Genomic DNA, 21,739 nt, shown 5'->3' with positions numbered 1-21,739 from the left:
TCTATATGTTTCTATAAGATCTCCTCTCATTCTTCTGAACTCGAACGAATACAATCCTAGACGATTTAATCTTTCATCATGTCAACCCCTTCATCCCAGGGATCAACCTAGTAAACCTCCTCTGGACCGTCTCCAAAGCCAGTATATCCTTCCTCAAATATGGAGACCAGAACTGGACACAGTACCCCAGGTGCGGTCTCACCAGTACCTTATACAGTTGCAACATTACCTCCCTACTCCTGAATTCAATTCCTCCAGCGATGAAGGCCAACATTCCATTTGCCTTCTTAATAACCTGCTGCACCTGCAACCTAACTTTTTGCGATTCATGCACAAGCACCCCCAAGACCCTCTGCACACAGCATGCTGTAGTTTTTCACCCTTTAAATAATATTCAGCTCTTTTACTTTTCTTGCTAAAGTGGATAACCTCACACTTACTAACATTGTACTCCATCTGCCAGACCTTTGCCCACTCATCCAGCTTAACTATGTCCCTCTGCAGACTCTCCACATCCTCATTATAATTTGCTCTTCCACTCAATTTGGTGTCATCCGCCAACTTGGCTCCACCACATTTTGTCCCCTCCTCCAAGTCATCAATGTAAATGATGAACAGTTGTGGGCCTAGCACCAACCCCTGTGGCACACCACTTACCACTCTCTGCCAACCTGAAAAACTCCCACTTATCCCGACTCTCTGCCTCCTGTCAGACAACCAATTTTCGATCCATGCCAATATACTTCCCCGGACTCCACTTTCCTGTAACTTACTGACAAGTCTCTTGTGCGGCACCTTATCAAACGCTTTCTGGAAATCCAAATATACAACATCAACCTGTTCCCCTCTATCCACTGCACCCATTACATCCTCAAAGAATCCTAACAAGTTTGTCATACAAGATCTTCTCTTTCTAAAACCGTGTTGCGTCTGCCTAATTGATCCCTTACGTTCCAAAAGTTTCAGTATTTCATCTTTAATGACGGCTTCAAGCATTTTTCCAACGACAGACATCAAGCTAATTGGCCGATAATTTCCAGTCTTCTGCCTACATCCCTTCTTAAAAAATGGCATGACATTTGCTGTCTTCCAGTCTGCCGGGACCTGCCCAGAATTCAAGGTATATGACCACCAATGCATCAACTATAACTTCTGCCATTTCCTTCAGAATTGTTTATTGTCATGAGTCCCAGGATACGGGCAAGTCAACCCATATTTAAACGCAAAATATAAAAGGAAGTGCAATATGTAATGTTACTTGGTCAAAGAACAAGAGTATGAGGGGAAAAAAAAAACATTTAAACAGTGAAGGGGCAATGTTGTCTGTCAATGAAGGATCCTTTCATGTCTGATAACACCAGGAAAAGAACTGTCTTGAATCTGGAGCTTTGTGTTTTTTAAAAAAAATATTTTTTTATTGAGTTTAACATATTAGTCCTACATACAAAGTCTACTAATATACCAAAAAAAAGTCATATCATATACATGTCAAAATTAATATAAATGTAATTAAAATCCATCAATATTTGTTGATTAGACATTATTTCTTAAAAATAACTCTGGATAGAAACCAATCGAGTTACATTATGCCAAGCCTTGGTCATATCCATCTAATATGATAATATGATCTAGGGCAACCATAATTAAAAGCTTTGTGCTTTCAAGTTCATGCATCTTCTGCTTGACAGAAGTGGAGAGAAGAGTGTGGCCAGAGTGGGATCGCGCCTTTAATATGCTGGCAGCTGTCCCAAGGCAGCAGGAGACATGGGAGGAGTTGATGGAACGCGATTGATTTGCTGTACTCACAACTCTCTGCCTTCTCTTGGGGTCTTGGGCAGAGCCGTCCCCTTCCCAGGCTGTAATGCATCTGAAATATTGGACATTTGCTGAGTTTCCTGAAGCCTCTGAAAAATAAGGTTGATCTGGATTTTCATCCATGGCATCAACATGGCTGGACCAAGTTATTTTTTAAACATTTGGTTTATCTTTTAGGATTACTAATCTTACTGTAATAATTCTTGCTTCCCCTACAGAAGTTGTCAGCTTGTTAATTAGACTTGGAGCTGCTAAAATTCCAGAGTTCTTTGAGAACAGTAGTGGATGTTAAGACCTTTGTCTCCAGTTCTCCATGGCCTTCCTTCCTTCCTCCCTCCCTCCACCCCCCACCTCCCCCGGACCCCTATTCACCATGTCAAAGCTTTTTGAAGCCCTCCTCCCTACAATTTACTTGTCTCAGGCACCATTCCATAGGTTTTTGCAGGCATCTTCCATATTGTTGCTTATTCTCTCTTGTGTGGGTGGGATGTTCACCAGAGGTACACAGGTGAGACCCTGGAGGTGCAACTTACCAGTATCACATTGTTGAAATCAAGTTGGTTTGTCACCCTTCTCAGCAAACTCACAGCTTGAGCAAATTACACCTCTGTGATTTTACTCCTGGCTAGTAGAAAGGGAGTATGTTGGTGAATGTCATTCCAGGCTGATTTAAAAAAAAACTTTTTTATCTTGAAGAAGGGCTCAGGCCTGAGATGTCAGTTATCTAGCTATGGATGCTGCAAAACCTGCTGAGCTCCTCCAATGTGTTGTTACTACGATCACAGCATCTACAGATCTTCGTGTTTCTTCCCCATTTTTTTTCTCTCTCTCTCTTTCGGGGTTTGGAAATATTCTCCAGGATTTTCCTTGGTGCCTCACAAGAAAGGTTACAGCAACAGAACGAGATCCACCGAGATTTTGTTGGATGCTTTTTTTATTTAGAGGAATCTTTAATAACACCAGCTACATTTTAACAGAAAGTTTAATGCAAGAACATAATAAGCAGGAATGTCCCATCAGTAAGATCATGGCTCATCTGTTCATCTCCTGTAAACCCTATTTCTCCTATTGTATCTCAAATGTATCTTAGATACATTTACTGAGGTAGTCTCTACCTCTCAATTCTGCAGTTTCCCATTTCCCATCTAGGTTCCTACCCGGAAGACCTGGGCAGGATCAATTCAATCCCCTCCTAATGATGCGGTGTCCTGGCCCGCTCTCCAATTTAAAAAGTTGGAGATGTGGATCTAACTTAGCTGAACGTGGAACATAAATGGAAATGACACAGTAGCTTGAACAGGCTCCATGTTTATTCCCCACCCCGTCAGGCTGCTATTCTTGGGCCCAAAACTAAGCCCTTATTTCATTTTGTTGGCACTATCGGGATAACCCCAATGGAAATCATTCTTTGGTGAGGCGTTGTAAGGATGACCAATGCATGCATAAATCTGAAACTGGACTGACTCTTAATTTTGATAAAACTGCATCCAACCCCAATGTGAAGAACACACACCAAAGTCTTGTTCATTTGAAGATTTTCCTCTCAAGCACTAATGTGATCCACTCTTGGCCAAACCAAATATTATAAGAGTGTATATTATTTTGAATACTGCAAATGGGTTGGGAACTGGCACTTAGCAAGTGAGTATATCTTCCATATGTTTTCATGGGAATAATGAACCTCCTGAAGAACTCTCTGCCGTTTGTTGGGCTCTTGGGCAGAGAGTTCTGCTGATCTGTCAAATTGTTCTGTCTGATCCATTTATAAGTATATTAAGAGTACAAGTCTGGATAAAAAGGGATCTGTCCTACTTCCTAGAAAAATGTTTCTTGTGTTTGTTCATATTCTCCTTACCAGTTCCTTCTTGCTGTCCGTCTCTTTTCTCTGTATCTGTCTCTATGTCACAGGACTGTAGAAGGAGTGAAGTCATTTTGCTCTCTGTCGTAAGTACATCCAAATCTGTGTCCTGTCTGCTTGGCTCTGCTCTGTGTACGTGTCCTGCTGCTGTCATTTCAGAACTGCTGATGCACTTGCCTGTCTTTATCTATTGTCCTTATGCTTTCATCGACTTTATTCTTTAAAAAAAAACCATAAGACAGCTTTTTTTTTAAAAAATGTCCTCTTGAGCTGCACCTGCGCTAGAAATGGTTTGTCAAGTTCTCCAATAGCATCTGCAAAAAAAGTTGAAAGTTGCATCTCATGGACCAGGCAAGATGTTCTTCAGATCAAATCATTGTTCTGATATCAATTTGTGCTGTGATTCTGTCCAGTGGTCCCCTTTAATTTCATAAAGTTTGAGGCAGTAACAATTCTGCCTCTTGTTTATTAACAGAATTAAATAATGTGGTGAAAATTTCACTTCAAATTGACTCCTATAGGCTATGATTTAAGGATGGACAGGAATCTTGGAGAATCTTTGGGGTAGTTTTAGATTTCTATTCAAGACATATTGACCCAGTGCCTACAGCAGCATCCCTCTGTTAACCTTGTTTTTATACAGCCATTGGGTGCAGTTTAAAGTAAGCTGGTGTCATATTTTTCAGTCAACACGTTGAAAGGATTGTGAGCTTTCAGAGGTTACATGGCCTTTGTGTTTTAAGTATTCAGCTAATCAGTCTATCTTAAGTATTTCTAACTGTTCTCTGTGACATAATAACGGGTACATTTGAAGATTTTAAATGTATTGCTTCCATCTGTAGAAATACTTTTAGGGTGAAGAGATCCCCAAAGCGAACCTCACTCTCCGAAACATCCTCACAGGTCAGTAAATGTAGATATGAATTCACAATCATATTATCAATATAGACATGGAAGGAGGGTGGTGACAGTCAGAAAGGTTATTTATACACCACAAGAATTCATAGAGCTTGAATGTTATGTTAATATATTTATTATTTTAAATAGGGCGATGTTCATTATGTTTGCTCTAATGTGAATTTCAGGTAGGGAGAGGAAATTCTGGATTGGAATAATATTTTATAGAATGCCCAAGAATCTCCCCTTTGGATTGACGAGAATTCACAATCTTCAGGCTGGCAATGTTGCTTCAGTTCAATATCAAATTGACTATTTTTTATGCTCATGTTTTAAGGATTCAACTCCACTCACTACCCCTGAAACACCACCAGTAATTGGCACAGTGGACCATGCCACTGATGAAGAGAAACTAGCATCCTCAGTAACAAATCAGAAATGGTCCTACTCTGGAATACAATCTGAATTAGAGGAAGATAAACCTGATTATCCCCAGCCCTCGGACCTGTCTGCATTTGTGAATGAGAATTCTGAATTTGAAAATGAGAACTTTTCTTCAGCGGGTAAGTTTTGAAGGCAGCTACTTATACAATCTCAAGTCAAATTCATCATTTTAATGACGTAGTTTTGTTTTGCAAATCTTACATTTTATAAAATCAAAATAATCCAACATCATTGCGATACAATTGAATAACCACTCCCTTAACATAGTGGAGTGCATCTTTAGAGCTTTCACTTTTAACTTTTGAAAGCAATATTAATTGCTATTTGATAAAATCCAATTGAGAGTCATTAACCCAAACCAGCATTTCAATTTTGAAGGCTATGATGTAAATGAAGATCAAGCGGTATTTTGTATGGAGCTCTTATGTGCACACTATACAGGATAGTCTCTGGTCCAGAGGAGAACATTCATGGATAGATCAGTTGGGACTTCGAAAATGGGATTTGGCCCAGTTCCATCTCTGTGCCATTATAGTGAATTCTCATGAAATGAGAGATGGATGAAATGAAAATACATCTCCATTTCTTCCTGAGGAAATCCACCCATTCTGACGTTGTTTGTCTTCATCATTTAGGGTACCAGTAAATGTACCAAATCCTCAATGCAAAATCCACAAACTTTTCAAGCATCAGGGCTGGTTTGTCCACCCTTTGACAAAATAACAAATTGACACTATTGCTTGCCGAGATACCACAAATTTAAGGAATGGCTCACATGGAAAAACAAATACAGTAAAATCCCTGTTATCTGAAATTCAAGAAACCGGCAGCATCAAGCATCCGGCAAAAAAAAAATCATGGAAAATAAATTGGTAAAAAATACAAAAGTTTAAAAGTGCCGCCCCCTTCATAGTCAGTTTGCCAATCCTGCAGCGTGCAATCTCAAGCAACCGGATCTAATAATCCCTCTACGTGCTGGTTACCGGGGGTTTGTATGTTGTATTTGTTGTGATTTAGCACAAGTGCAAAATTCTTTGTGAAAGTTTGCACTGTTTTGTTACGTGATTTTCTTTTTCTTTTGTGCGCTTTATCCTACAGTGTTGGGATATGAACAATCGTTAGAAATAGAATACATGGAAAAACTTGGTTCATCATCACCTGTAAGTATCAATTTCTTGATTGCTTTCCTGTCAGATCTATTTATAATTTAACTTAAAGGTTATTTTGCGTAACAATTTGAACAAGATGCTGAATTTATGAAATTATAGCCTTTGTGAAAAGTTATCTTTGTAAATGGGACATGCACCACCTTAGTCCCATTTCAAGGCATTTCAAATGTAATTCAATTGAATCACAGTTGAATAATTTGCACTGAATGCTAAAATCAACATTGTTATGTTTTCTTTTGTTTAGCATCATGAATCAAATGCAAAAAAACAGTCCATGTACTTAAAGATTGATTCTCTGAAAGACAGTCCGATACTCTGTCCTCCCATCAGATTATCTGTTTCAGCCACTTCTTGTTCAGGGTATGTTTTAAAAATCTTTCCTGAAATAATACCTTGAAAAGAAAAGAAAATGTAACATTGTGATTTATTCATTTTTTTTAAAGAGATGCATCTTTTGAATTGTTTTATTATCTTTCCCCCAATTATGTTTTGATGTTACAATATTTGTCCACAATTAACAAAAATTCCCAAAATACACCAGCACCAAATGTTAATTTATAACTATTTGATTTGTTCATGAGAATTTCTCCTCACTTCAGTTAAATTGCCCCTTCTTGATTCACTTGTATTTCATTGAATTATTGAAAGCTTTTCCATAATCTGTTGAACGTGATCTGGGTCAATTGAGTTCTGAATTTAATTAAATTTATGGGAAATAAAGGATACATCTCCAGGTCCCGTAGAAGGTTGGAATAATGAGACTGGAGTAAAGGCATGGATGGAAATTTCAGTAACTGATATATTGAGACAGGGTAAGGTATTTAACATTACAAAAGAGGAAAATACAATATTCATAGTGGTGAAGAGATAGAATAAGAATCTTAGACCAATGGCAAAAGGGACGCTGAACTTGTAAAAAATCTTGTTGAACCTGAGAAAAAATATGGGATGGGTTGGAATGGAATTTTTGGAGAAAGAATAGGATTTGGGGTGGAATTCGATGATTTCGGTCTGTCCAATTTAAATTTGAGCAAAAGCATTCAGGACAGAGGCAGTAAGGGGGCTGAGAGATAGAAGTTAAAGCCTTTCCCCTACTTACGACTGATATAACTGATAAAAAAATACTGTATAAATTTTAAAAAAATGTATGTAAATATAAAAATGACACTTGGTTGTACGTCCACCAGTGCTAATGGCTGCATGTGTACGATAGTGATTGTCAGGCATTGTGTACATCACAGCATCTCTCTCAGGATAAAAGAATGCTGACTGTAGTTAAGCTGGCATATGGAAGCCAGCAACATATTTTGGTGATTATTCATCTTCCATATAGTATCATGAGCTGAGTAATTTGAAATTTAACTTTGTCCGTAAAAGGTCCACGTTAACATGCTATTACCTTGCAATTGGATGTTTTTTCTAAAGCAACACATCTGATTTCCTGTATTTGGCCAAATTTCAGGGTGGCACTCCATTTGTAGCATACTGTGACTATGTCTTCATTGTCCGTTACGGATGTTCCTTTATTAAATATCTGATTTTAAGTGTTTCCATGTAGAACACTTAATGATGCACTCTTGAGTGAATTACCAGTTGTTTTTTATAGATCAAGTTTGGATGATGTCGAGGATGGTGTGCTGTCTTCTGCTGCAAATAAGCTTTCAGGAACACTGACCTTGGCCTCTAGCCAGGAAACACATTTACATTCACCTGATAAACAGAAAGAGATGGATTCCCTAAGCTCATCTTCTGCCAAGTCTGATCAGGTAGGTAATTTCCCCAATATGACAAATTCTAAAATAATTGCTCTCACTACTATTTCTAATTTTGAGAATCTTTAATGAAACATTCTCATCCAATACAGGCAGACAGGTTGCATCTCATAACTAAGATTTGCCGCCTTCCAGTTGAGCGAAGAAGTGAGGCATTCATGCAATCGATTATTCAATTTGAGATGACAGATCAGTGTTGAGGAATTGGAGTATTTGTTTACATTTTCAGATTTTTGTCTTTGCAATTGGAACTTACACTTGCTCTGAGATGGTTGCAATGCTTCTTGATCAAAAATACAGTAGTTTAAAGAAAAGTGTGATTAACATTGATACTTTGACATACATTTTCCAGAATGATCAATCTAAATTCAATTCAGGAATAGGCTGTCGCCATTGTTAAATATTTGCAGTGGTACTGACTGCCAATCAATGGAAACAAAGCTGTGGAGGTGAGTACTAATGGTGGCCAGTGCCTTAGCACTCACTATTAGTCAGAACTAAACACATTCGTCAAAAGTGGAACAGAATGTGTACATTTAGAATGGCCAAGGATGATTTTCTAACCAAATGTTTTATTTGTGATTGTAACCATAATTGTAATATAGTTGCAAATGTCAGACTTGGAAATTTACTCTAAGAAATGAATTTCTCATGCTAATAACTTTTGAAAGAGTTAATTTAGTCCCATCTTCAAGGATTTTAATTACAAATCACCCATGATAAAGTATGTTGATAGGGTTAGGTTGCAAAAATGCCTTCTTCCTGAAACATTGCACCTTGCCACTCTTCTGCGCAGTCAACTCCTGAGGAACCAGTTATCTCTGCAGATGCCTTGTTAAGTAGGATTGTAGGACACACAGAAGTAGATGAGCTTGACCATCTGCAACCTGACACAGCTGAAAAAAACCCTTCGGTGTTTGCGAGCAAGTTACAGGTTTGTACAGAAAATCATTTCATAATTAATCACGATTTGTATACATTTTCATATCCATTTCTAGTTGTTCACCAGCACTTGATCATGGTCAAAATCTCACACTAATTTTTTTTCCCCAATACTGCTTTTCTATGGATTGTTTCCATTCAATTCAATGGCAGGAAGAGCTAGTGTATGCAGCCATGAGGATAGAAGCACTGAAGCTAGCCAAGCAGATTTCCAACTCTCACAGCAGCTTCTTAGATTATGAGGTATTGCATAATGCCTGGAGTGTTATGCATGGAGTGTACTGGCTAGTGTGTGAACTAATTTAGTCAAAAGCATGTCTTAGTGTTTTACCTACGTTATAAATGAATCCCTTCAACACATGTCACTTATGCACTGTTTATAAGTGTCACCCTCTTGATTGCATGTTTGCATATTGTGTTGCAAGTTATTTCCTTTTTAGATTTTAGCTTTATATTTTCCTTGTGCTTTCTACCACAGGCAATGGACTGTGACTTTACACAATATATCAGTCCAAAGTAGCAAATTCAGCTCTGTACTTAGCATGCGGGATTGTCCCAGGCCACCTTGTAAGATCAACACTTTTTTTTACAAGCTGACTGACAGGATTATTTTGACATAAAATAGAATGGGAGACTCAATGGCACAACAAGCAGAGCCGCTGGCTCTTGGCACCAGAGACCTGGTTACATTGCTGACCTTGTGGAGTCAGCACGTGCTCCTTGGGACCTCATGGGACTACTCCAGGCACTCTGGTTTAATCCCATAGCCTGAAGACTTGCAGGTTGGTCAGTTAATTGGCCACAGTAAATTGACTTTAGTGTGTGGGTGAATGGTTGTTGGTGGCACTAATGTAAGATTAGTGTAAACGTGTGTTTGATGATCCAAATGATTTGATAGGCTGAAGTTATAATCTCTCTAAGATTCCACAAAGTATTATAGATAATTCAACAATTCCATTTACACATTAGCATTATAATGACAATATATTAACACCTACAGTGAGACAAGTAAATGGGAAAATTTATAATTATAACATTTTTAACTGACATTTTCTGAAAATGTTTGCAGTTTCTCAATATCACATATTGTGATTTTTAGCTGAATTGCTCAAATTTAAAAGGGACTGACAATTTTCCAGATTGCTATAAAAATATAACTCGTTCCTGCTTTGAAATGCAATAAAATGCACAATTCACCACACCTGTTATGGACACTTACTAAAGTTGACTGTAAACATTCATCATAATTGTGAATTAAACGCTGAAGTACCTACTGCACTGTCTTCTTAAGAGCAAGCCTCGAATCCCAGGATAATTAGACGTGTAAAGAGTTGCAGATAATTTTTATTTCCTGGAATGGAAAAGGAAATAGCCCAGAATTTGCAGGCAACATCAAAGCTGCAGCCCTCATATCAGTGTTTGAGGAAAAATCCCATAAAGACTGGCAAGATTACCCTTTTCTAGAGCTTGCTGCTGTCAAACATCAGTTCGGCAGGAAATCTGATAAAAGTGACTGTAATCGTATCAGGTTCCTTGAGAAACTAATTAACATTCTCACAGCATATCAGGAAGTGAAAAGCACAATTTTTAACAAACCTTTTAAACATTTTGCATTTCACTGGAATCATATGATGAAACAGAAAATTAAATCAAATTAAAATTCCACATTTTGAAATGTACATGTATAGAAATTACAAAAACTTTTAAAGTTTGATAATCAGTAACTGGGTCTTTGTAAGCCATTGAAAGTTTACTTGGCCCTCTTGTTAATTTATAAAGGCATTATTGGGATATTTTATAAAAATTAGAAATTCATTGGAGTCCGGTTTATTCCCCAATTGGAGAAAGCTGCAGAAGAGGTCTGAATCTCTGAAGGCAGCCTTGTGATTTTCACATTAAACTCTATAGGTGCACAAATCATGAAATTGATCTCAGCTTCAGGTTATAATGTTGGCAAATACCTATACATACCCATCACTATGATTGTAAAATCTTGACTAGTAAACCAAGACTATAGCTCCTATTTCTCATGCATTTCTGGTAACCTGCCAGCACAGTGAATGAAAGGCAGATGATTGCCAGGTACTTGAATTTAATACTGATTGTTTTAATGGTTGAAAATGTCAGATGGGAAAGAATTCAAACTTGTTTTATTCCTTGGTCAATTGATATCAAATATAATTGAGTCGTTTTCATTATTTTGAGTTTCAGAAAATTAAAAAAATTAACAAAATGTTTCATTAAACAGTTCAACAATGACGGGTTTGCTCGGTTTATTGTTAATTGGGTAAATGGTATGACAAAAGACAAAGGAGGAAAAACCCAACACCCAACCCCAACCCACCAATTTTCCCTTGCAACCGCTGCAACCGTGTCTGCCTGTCCCGCATCGGACTTGTCAGCCACAAACGAGCCTGCAGCTGACGTGGACATTACCCCCTCCATAAATCTTCGTCCGCGAAGTCAAGCCAAAGAAAGAAAGAAGAAAGAAATGGTAGTTACAGTCATAATCCTACAAGTCTACTGAACTGGAAACCTTTTGTTATCTTCAACCTTACAACTCCCAATGAATGGGTCCAGGGCAGGGGTCCAAGTTTAAAGAGCCGTATGGGTATGTTAGACAGATTAAAGAATTGATTATAGCAGAGGAATGAACTTCTCAAATCTTTCAATAAGTTCAGGATTTGAGTGTGTGGCGATGGGATGTGAAGGTAAAATGGCAGACAGAGCGAAGGTGCTCAACGAAGCGTCCTCCCAGTCTGCGGCCAGTCTCACTGATGTAGAGCAGACTGCATCAGGAGCGCCAGGTGAAGTGTTGCTTCAGTTTGGGGCCCTGAATAGTGGCGTGGGAGGAGCTGTAAGTGCAAGTCGAGCCTATGTTTCTCCCACTTCTCCCCTTCATCTCACCCCAATCTTTTTTCAGGCATCTACCTGATTTTGGCACTCCTGAAAAAGGACTCACGCCCGTAACATCAACTGCCTTTTACTTTCTACGGATGCTGCGTGACCTGCTGAGTTTATCCAGCACTTTGTGTCCTGCACTGCACCCAGCATCTGCAGATTTTCTTGTTTATGACGTAAACTTGCTGTAAAACCTACTCAGATTTCATTTTCATTGTATTTGAGTACATTACTCACCTTAAACTGAGTAAACAGAAGACTCTACGTAATTCTGCAGGCAGCAGAGATGATCATTTCTAAAGGTGTTGGTATTTCAAGAATTTTTGTCAAAGAACATTTGAGAATTTTGAGGAATTGTATTTGTCATTGCTTCTGTAATTTAGAGATAAATTTAGCTTGCTGTCAAATCTTTAATATGTGCATCGTACGTCTGTCCAATCTCAATCATGGGGGGGGGGGGTGATGATTTTAATCATCCAAGACTGCTCAGCATCTTCAGAGCACAAAATTAAAATATGCAAAATTCAAGTCGGAAAGAGTTGTTTATCATACAGTTGAAGCAGAGAGAAAAATTTGTCAAAACACGTGGAACAATTGTCACAAGCATTCGTTGTCAGGCTTATGTAATCTGACTCAGGGTTGTGACCGCTAAAGGTATTTATCCAAAGTATAGCTCTAATATTTTTGTTCAAGTGACGAATAAATGGGGATGGTTAGTGACATCCAGTTAAAGAACCGTGATGGAAAATGAAATTAGGTGGCTGCAAGAGTGGGAAAACATGCTTCATTCCCCCTGGTTATTGAATCATTAAGGTGAGCATGTTGTGTCTGGTCCACTTGGTTTAAATGACAGGCAGTACAAGACCTTACAGTGCGCCAACTTTCAAAATCAAGATAAATGGAGGAGTTCTCATTAGAGCCCAATATGTAGAAAATTCATGAGTGTTTGTCAAAGGAAAGATAACTAACATAGGGATTAACTATTTAACATTCTACTATTATATACTAAAACTATGTTAAAGAAATTTTATTCTTTTTTTGGTAACGGGCGTTGCACTTCAATAGGGTGTAATTGGGCGGCTCGTGGGCCGAAAGGGCCCTGTTACTATGTTGTATGACTAAATTTTTTTTCAAATGTGTGTGTGTGTGTGTGTGTGTGTGTGTGTGTGTGTGTGTGTGTGTGTCTATATATATATATATATATATATATATAGACACACACACATATTTAATATTATACCTACACTTCCAGATGTTTTTAAACAAAGGTGAAGTAAAATATAAGTTGTGCTTTAAAGCAAACTTTATTTTGGCACTTAAAGTAAAAATTAATGCTTCATCTTCATTGAAGATTCGCGACATAAAATCAATTAAGACAATTAAGCCTCTTACCTTTAAATGCCAATGTGGTCAAAAATGCATTTAATGTAGGTCAAAAGTATAAAATGTTTGGCTTTTCAGGTTCTGCAGGAAAGCCCAAAAGACAAAAAAAACACAACAACCCAGTTGGTTCACCCGTGGCACCAAAAAAGTTTAACGAAGAAGGTGTGGTCCTAAAAAACTAACAGTTTCCTCTTGTATTCAAATTAATAAAGAACTTGAAAAGAAGAAAACTTACATTCCAGTGCAGTTAAAAAAATGGTTTTACACTAAGTATTGTGTGGGCATTATTGATACATTAACAGGTCAATGTGTGCAAATACTAGGAAGACATCTGTTCTGTTGTTAGATTTGTAAAACAATAAGTGATGATCAGACAACGAACTGAAAGGTTGTGATCATTCTTATTGAATTTTATTGTACAATATCATTATTCTTGCAGTTAATTTCTACAAGCATTTGGTGCTAAATTTAATTTGGATTAAATTGACAATATAATTTAGGACATCTCATTCTGCATTACCCATCTTCCACAAATGTAATTTCAGAGAGTTTTTGCAGCAACATTAGAAAGGTATTTTGACCTAGTTAATTTATACCAAGCCATAAATTTTAAGAGTACTCTAGAAATTTCACCTTGCAATAAAATATTTTTTTCCAAACAACTTCGAACTTAAAAGTAATTCAAAGTACTTCTATACAAACTAATTCTGTTTCTATTTTACACTTGTAGCAAAGAGACCGTACACCATTAATGGACTCTCCCATCACAAAAGGTGCACTCTACTCCAGAACTGGTGAAAGCGAGGTTGATGACCCTCAAGCAGATGGACACCACTACAACCAAAGAGATTTGGATTCTGCTCTAAGAGCAGCTAGGGAGGAGGTAGCTCAATCATTCTTCCTTACCGATCTTTTACCTCCTGCCTGTGGGACTGTGCTCCTCTCCCTGCCACCACCCCCTCCAAGTCAGTGTGCTCGGGCACCTGCTCACATCTTGTCCAGACATAGATGAAGGGCACAAACCCAAAATGTTGGTTATGTGTCTTTAACTTTGCTATATAAAGCATCCTGTTTGACCTGCTGAGTTTCTCCTGCATTGTTTTTTTCCTTCAATCACGGTGAATCCGGACTTTCGTGTTCTACTTCCAGTTCATTCATTCTTCTGTATTGGCGCATTTATCTCTCTCTGTTCACAAAGTATATAGTTTTGGCTTTTAACATGAGCTTCTCTTATATCTTTGAGTAAATAAAACAAAATGATTTTTAACCAAGGTTTTAAAATAATTCAGTTTGTTAGTTTTTTTTTGGCCTGTTTTGTTCCATTTTTGTTATATCCACCTTGTTTACACTTATTCAAGATTTTAGCATATTGGCTCACCATGCTGGATATATTTCCTCTCGTCTTCTCAGATTGTTGAAAAAGAAAGGGAAGCAGCAGATTGGAAGAGGAAATACGACGAAAGTAAGCAAGAAGTGGTTGAGATGAGGTAGGTTGGTTCAAATCTATTTGAAAATCTAAAGCTTCTTCCATCTTTTTACTGGTTTTAACATATGCCAAGTATAGAGGTATATATAGTAATAATAATAAAGTAAATTAATATCTACAAGTATCAAATAACAATGAACAAGGTACATATGAACCCATGTTATTACAAGGAAGAAAATAAGAAAAATAAAACATATGCCCTAATCTAAGAATTAACTCCACTCTATGAGCAAGTTAAGAAATCCACTATTAATAATAATAACCATGGGGTTGAAAATAAAGATAATTAATCAACAAATTTTGAAAATAAATTTAAAAGTACCCCAAAGAGAAAGAAAATTAGGATCCATTGCAGAAGGAGAACACCTAATTTTTTTTCTAGAGACTGACATGCCATCACACCCGGAAAATCTTAAGCTGAACAATCATTTTTGTCAGTCTTCACAATGGAAGACAGGAGTAACATGCCAGAGAGCAGAGTGATGTTAAGGATGCGGAGGGACTGAGGATCTCCATACAATCACTATCACAAAAGAGGACATGCTGGACAAACTAGTGGGTTGAAATGTAGACAAGTCCCCTGGTTCACAACATCCCAATTTTCTGAAAGCAATCATATGTTTGTGGTAATTTACCAAAATTCAGTGGAAATTGGTCTGGTCCCCAAGAAGTTGAAGACAGCAAGTGGCTTAACAAAAAAAACAGTTGGACAAAAGGCAGATGATTATAAGCCAGTAAGATTAACATCTATCGTCATGAAAATTTGGATTGTACATTGTGATCCCCTCAATCCATTTAAATATGAAGATCTGGTTTCAATTACATCAGGATCTGACTGCAAAACCAAGTAAACTAGGTCAACCTGTCACTGTGGCCTGCTGAGAACATAAAAAGGTTATAGAGAGAAGAATTTAAATATATATTTGATCCCATCTGGGCCAAAAGAATAATTCTGTGTTCATCATGGACCATCTTTGTTCTTGGCTTCCACTCATTTTTGTCTGATCCTTGTCCCAAGCTATCAGAGCCGTCTGATTTTCAACAAGTTAGTGGGTTGCTGAGGCACCGTTAGCAGTGGTTCCTTGCAGCTTTCACTGTTCTCTTGCAAGATGGCCCCACTGTCACCACTCTGCCTGAGCCTTGCTGTTACCTTTCTATCAGTTAATCCAATCATCTGTTGGTCTTGCCAGGAAGGTGCAACCCAAATGCAGCTACAGTAACTTTCAGGTCATCCTTGCTTTTCTGAGGGATAATATAATAATGGAAGACTGGTAGGGGCAAAGATACTTTGAAGATTAGCACTAATGGAGGACCCAAATGTAATTAATTGACATTGAATTAGCAACCAACCTGCAAATGTTTTATCATCCCCTTCAGTAGTGCCACTAGTTGTTCTTTCCTTATGCTGATTGCATGAGGGAAGAACAGTGGTGCAGCCAGCAGAATCACTACATCACAGCGCCTGGGCTCAAACCTCACTTTGGCAACTGTCTGTGTGCAGTCCGTACCATTTCCCTGTGCCTATGTGGGTTTCTGCTGGGTGCTTTGGTTTCCTCCCGTATCCCAAAGATCGTCGAATCCAGAATTAGAATTTATTGTCATGAACATATCACAAAATTCATTGTTTTGTGGCAGCTCCACAATGCAAACATTTATACGAAATAAACAAAAGCAGTGTCTATGGTTCATTGTTCATTCAGAAATCTGATGGAAGAAGCTGTCCTTGTGCCATTGAGTTCTCATCTTCAAGCTCCTGTACCTTTTTCCTGATGGTAGCAGGGTGAAGAGGGCATGGACTGGGTGGTGGGGGTCCTTGAGGAAAGAGGCTGGTTTCTCAAGACACTGCCTCTTGTAAATGGAGTGAAGACTGGTGCCCATGATGTCGCAGAACAAGTTAACAACCCTCTGGAATTTCTTTCCTGTCTTGAGTGTTGGCACCTCCATGCCAGACAGTGGTGCAACTAACCAGAATGCTCTCCATGGTACACCTGTAGAACTTTTCAAGAGTTAATTGGCCACTGTAAAGTGTCCCTTGTGGGCAGGTGAGTGGGCAATTTAAGAGAATTTCAGGAGAATAATGGAAAAGATTAATGTTAAATAGTGTAAATGGGTGGTTAATAGTCAGAATGGACCCATTGGCCTGAAGGACTTGACTCTGTGTAGCATATTTCTTTATCTCTATCTTTAGCTTTAGTTTTGAGCAGCTGAGAAATTGCATTATTTGGCAGCACTCTGCTTGACATCATGATCTGCTCTTAGTGTAATGCTGCAAGGCTCTTTGTTTTGTAGATGAGAGTTATTACAAACCTGTCTGTAATGTAAATATGCATGCATGGATCGAGTGCAATATTGGAGCCAATTTGGCACCAAAACTGAAGTTCTGTGTGCAGTTCTGGTCGCCTAATTATAGGAAGGATATAAACAGAGTGGAGAGAGTGCAGAGAAGGTTTACCAGAATGTTACCTGGGTTTAAGCATCTAGAGTACAGGGAGAGATTGGGCAGATTAGGTCTTTATTCTTTGGAGCGTAGAAGGTTGAGAGGGGATTTGATAGAGGTATTTAAGATTATGAAAGGGATAGACAGAGTGGATGTGGATAGACTATTTCCGTTAAGAGGAGGAAAGATTAAAACAAGAGGACGTGAGTTAAGAATTAAGGGGCAGAGGTTTAGAGGTAACATGAGGGGGAACTTCTTTACTCAGAGAGTGGTAGACGTGTGGAATGAGCTTCCGGGAGAAATAGTGGCGGCGGAGTCAATTGTATTATTTAAGAAAAGGTTGGACAGGTATATGGATGAGAAGAAGATGGAGGGTTATGGGCATTGTGCGGGGAGGTGGGACTAGAGAGGGGTGTTTGGTTCGGTGCGGACTAGAAGGGCCTAATGGCCTGTTTCCGTGCTGTAATTGTTGTTAATGAATATCACAGAGCCAATTTTTCATTTGTAAATCATTCATTGCATTATTTCTGATGTACTTTTGGTTATTTCATCATATTTTGCAAGGGATCCACTTCAACTAGAAAACTAAATGTGTAATCCAATTAGTAGGCAACTGAGTTTATCCAAAGTTGGCATTGTACCTCTTTTTTACCATTATTTCTTCAACACCCAAATTACGTTAAAAACATTTTTAAAGATAACTAACAGCCTTTGTTTTGTTTTGTCGATCTTTTTTCAATAGCAAAAACTTGACGACCTTTACAGAATGTTTTTCCAAACAGTTCTTTCAATAATTGATCTTAAATGGATTAAAATACTGCACTTACCATGTTTGAGATCATTCTTAAGATCAGTCACTTTGTGTTTCGTTTTGACCTTAACTTTTCTTGTCTGCAGGCGGATTGTTGCAGAGTATGAGAAGACCATTGCTCAAATGATAGGTAAAATTATTTTCTTTACATTATCCAAGATGAACTAATTAAATGTAAAAGGAATAAAAAAAATATTTTGGTACTTGACCAAAAACTAAATTGTAATATTTTAATTTTGCATCTTAGTCTATTTGCATTCAGAAGTTTTAAAAAAAAGCTTTCAGCTTGCTTGCCTTCATCAACGAAAAGCTAACCAAAGCCATTGAGACTCTCCCCTTTTTTGCAAGGCTGCATTGTATTTCACTCCTATTATGACCATATTGCATCTGTTCAAATTGATACATTTTATTTTACATAATTCCTATGATATAGTCAGTATTGTGCAAAGAAATTCTATCTTTTTATATATTCTATTTATATTTTTAAAAAGTAATCATAAAATGCCATGCGACCACTAACCCCTTAGCCCTTTTTACACTGAAAAGCCGTGTTATTGCCATATACACGACCCATCTCTGGAAGCCGGCTTGCTTGTTCACACAGAACCGGGAAAAGCCGGCTCCGTGAGTCAAATACGCTCCACCGCTGAGACTACCTACCTAGGTGGATCGAAGATGGGTAAGTCTAGATCCCCCAATCCACCTTGTGATTCTTTTTAACACAGCGCTCAAAAGGCAGATAAAACCCGACTTTCAAGCTCTGTGTTAAAGGGGCTAGAAATTTCCTGAATTGGATTGTTGGCCAAACTTGCTATTGTGCCCGGTAAATGTTTTATAATTTGTGTGTAGTTGTGTGATCTATTAGCCCTGACTAATGATATCTTTACATTAGATCATCACTAGAAATTTATCCAGAGATCATCTTGATCTATTTTTTATGGCCATATTATTCTCTATACTATACTAATTTTGCATGGTCCAGCTCTTCAACCTGTTTATTTAGTTTCTGTGGTGGTATTTTGGCAATCTTTTGAAAGTAAGGAGTTGGGGGGGGGGAAATTGAGGATGGTGTAAATTAAGTTTATTTGTCACACAATGGTAGTACTGTACTAGGGTTTTGCTTCATTCAAATTGACTGGCTATCTTTAACATTCCTACAGCTGGGTAAAGAGTACAATTAGAGAATGTAGGATTGCAATGAAAAAATCATTTTGCACTGAGCAAGGATTATGGGGTTCATTCAAGATCCTAAGGAAAATCTATCTTGAAGCCTATTGGTGTATACTTTCACACTCTTGAACCTTCTTTCCGATGGGAGAAGCGAGTATGGTGGGGTGGATCTTTCAGTTTTTTGGCTGCCTTTCCTTGGAAACGGGAGTAGATTGAGTCCAATGACGAAGGTGCTGAGCTGCATTCATGACCTTCTGTAGATTCTTGTGATCTGAACTAAGCAGCTCCCATACAATGCTGTGATGCATCCAGTTGGCATGCTTTCATGCATGTAGAGGTTGTTGAGAGACAAGGATATGCCAACTTCCTTACTCTTCTGAGAAAGTATGGGTCTTTCCTCATTGAAATATCAATGTGTTTGTCCCAGATCAGGTAATTGGAGATGTTGAAGAACTTGAAGCAATCTACTCTTTCAACATCCATGCCATTAATACAAACAGGGGTGTGGTCTCTGTACCCTCACCTTCTTCGTCTTATTCATGTTGAGAGAGAGAGAGGTTGTTATCACCCTGCGCAAGACTTTCCATCTTTTTTCTTTATTCTGTCTTATTATTTGATACCTGACCTATTACTGTGGTGGTGTCTTGTATCGTTGGCAAACCTGTGTCATTGGCAAACAGTTGTAGTTGTACAAGAAGTCGTAGGGGAGTCTTAGAGGAGTGTCAGAGTTGAGTGTGATCGAGGAGGAGATGTTGTTACCCACCTTCACTGATTGCCACTGTTTGACAGGATCTGGCAATTGTCTTTTGCTATAGTTTTCAAAAATGAATATCCCTTTTACCCAATTGAATGCGAGCAGATCACCATAAATTGGGAAACAAACTTTTTGCTTTTTTTCCTCTTGAATTGTAATATATTCAAACATTAAAATCTACTTCAGTGCTTCAAAAAAATCAAGTCAACACTGATATTTGAGCTTTCCTTCACTGCTGGGTAATGCTATGACTGTTGCTTTTCTTTTCAAATTGTGCTTTACTTTTTGCTCCATCTTCTCCCACTTTTGGTGTTCTTTTAATGTGAAGAAACAGTGACCTTTCTAATGGGTAAATGGTTTTTTTTTTCTGCTTACCTAACTAGTTGCCTTTTTCCATTTTGCTTTCACTTTGCTTCTGGTCATTTGCTTGCAATGCAAACAAGGCAAGCCCGGTAAGTAATGCTTTTACACACTTTCATCACTGACTCCATGCCATATCTGGGAAGAGACAGGTGGGAATCGGGTTGGTGGAGATATAATTTTTATTCTACAACTATTATTTTGTTTAGTTAAAAGGTTTTGAGCATGTGGAGCATGATTCTCTCACTGAAGAAGTTCTGTTTCAGGAAAAATAACATCTAGAAATAGAGTTTATCCAAGTACAGGTTCATCATAATTCATCAAATCCAAACATCTGCTCAGCTAAAAACATTTTGGTTGGTCTTGCTAACCTTTTCAAAATCTATTTGTATCATCGGGTTATAGAAACATCAGGTCTTTGCTGGTTCTTTGAAAAAACTGTTGGGTGTAATCCCAATTTTTGGAAATAACACTATGTTCTTCATGGAGCTAAACAGGAAAGTCTGCAGACACTATGATGGTAGTGCAATACACAAAAGTGCTGGAGAAACTCAGAAGGTAATGCAACATTTACAGGAAGTAAAGGGTTACCGACATTTCAGATCTGAGTCATTCGTCAAGGTTTTGACAAAGGGCCGAAACATTGGTGTGAGCGCTGGTGGGTGATTAATTCTGACGCAAAGTCCACAGACTGTACAACGGGCTTTAATTATCTTAAACTTGTACACACCAGTCTTAGTATCTTTGCTTGCTCTATGTGTCTGACTGTCCCCGAAGGGGCTGGCTCTAGTCTTTGTACTTGGCCAGCCTCCCAGGTTGCCCCTGCAGTAGCCTGGTAGGAATGTGGCCAGTGGAGTGGTTGTATCACTACAATTGGTCACCCTTTACTTCCAAAAGTTACTGCATCACCTGCTAAGGTTCTCCAGCACTTTGTGTATTGTACTATGTTCTTCATGCTCAGATACATCTCTGACTCTTTTAAAATAATTTGTGAAATTAGCATCTACCATTATTTTTCAGGCAAAGTCTTCCAGGTGCTGACAATTACCTTAAGTGAACAATAATTTTTATTTTACCATTTGACCAATGATTTTCAGTCGATTATTACAATCTATTGATCAGCTCACTGGAGGGAATGGAATGTTTCTGCTTGAGGAACACACTTCATCTTGAAAGCCTTTCTATATCCAGAAGGACTGACCTAGCTTTTCCAAAACTTTCTTCATAAGCGAGATCCTTCAACCATAATTGTATTCTGCTAAAACCTCCTCAGAAGCCTTCCTGAAATGTGATGATCAGAATGTCTACCATATTCCAGCCAAGTCATAACCAGTGATTGATAAAGTTCCAGCGTGATATTTCTGTTTTTCCATTCTCTTACTCATCAAGAAAACCCAGAGTTCATTTTTTTAAAGCCCCTATCAATTTCCCCAGCCAACTGAGAGAGATGTAGATATCCATAGCTGCACATCCTCAGTGTATACTTCAGCATGCTATTAAAAGTATAGTCTTTCCAAAATAAATAGGCCAACAGATCATT

General features: G+C 38.2%; 1 protein-coding gene across 7 annotated transcripts in view; it reads left to right on the top strand.

Moving 5' to 3' along the window:
• LOC138744158 (microtubule-associated protein futsch-like) overlaps positions 1–21,739 on the top strand; it is a 210,573-nt gene that overhangs the window by 180,808 nt on the left and 8,026 nt on the right. For 2 of the 7 annotated variants that reach the window (XM_069899811.1, XM_069899810.1), the window contains exons 19-29: positions 4,516–4,576; positions 4,908–5,133; positions 6,113–6,174; positions 6,428–6,543; positions 7,790–7,949; positions 8,752–8,889; positions 9,051–9,140; positions 13,912–14,064; positions 14,592–14,668; positions 18,002–18,045; positions 18,520–18,594. In XM_069899811.1, the coding sequence (XP_069755912.1) occupies positions 4,516–4,576; positions 4,908–5,133; positions 6,113–6,174; positions 6,428–6,543; positions 7,790–7,949; positions 8,752–8,889; positions 9,051–9,140; positions 13,912–14,064; positions 14,592–14,668; positions 18,002–18,045; positions 18,520–18,594 (1,202 nt within the window). Of the gene's footprint in view, positions 1–4,515; positions 4,577–4,907; positions 5,134–6,112; positions 6,175–6,427; positions 6,544–7,789; positions 7,950–8,751; positions 8,890–9,050; positions 9,141–13,911; positions 14,065–14,591; positions 14,669–18,001; positions 18,046–18,519; positions 18,595–21,739 lie in introns of those variants that run through there. The other 5 variants (XM_069899813.1, XM_069899815.1, XM_069899814.1 and 2 more) reach the window with 5 other exon arrangements.

This window comes from Narcine bancroftii, chromosome 10, assembly GCF_036971445.1.
Source record: "Narcine bancroftii isolate sNarBan1 chromosome 10, sNarBan1.hap1, whole genome shotgun sequence".
NCBI lineage: Eukaryota > Metazoa > Chordata > Chondrichthyes > Torpediniformes > Narcinidae > Narcine > Narcine bancroftii.
Note: the sequence above shows the minus strand (reverse complement) of the source record. Positions and strands in the feature narration are given on the sequence as shown.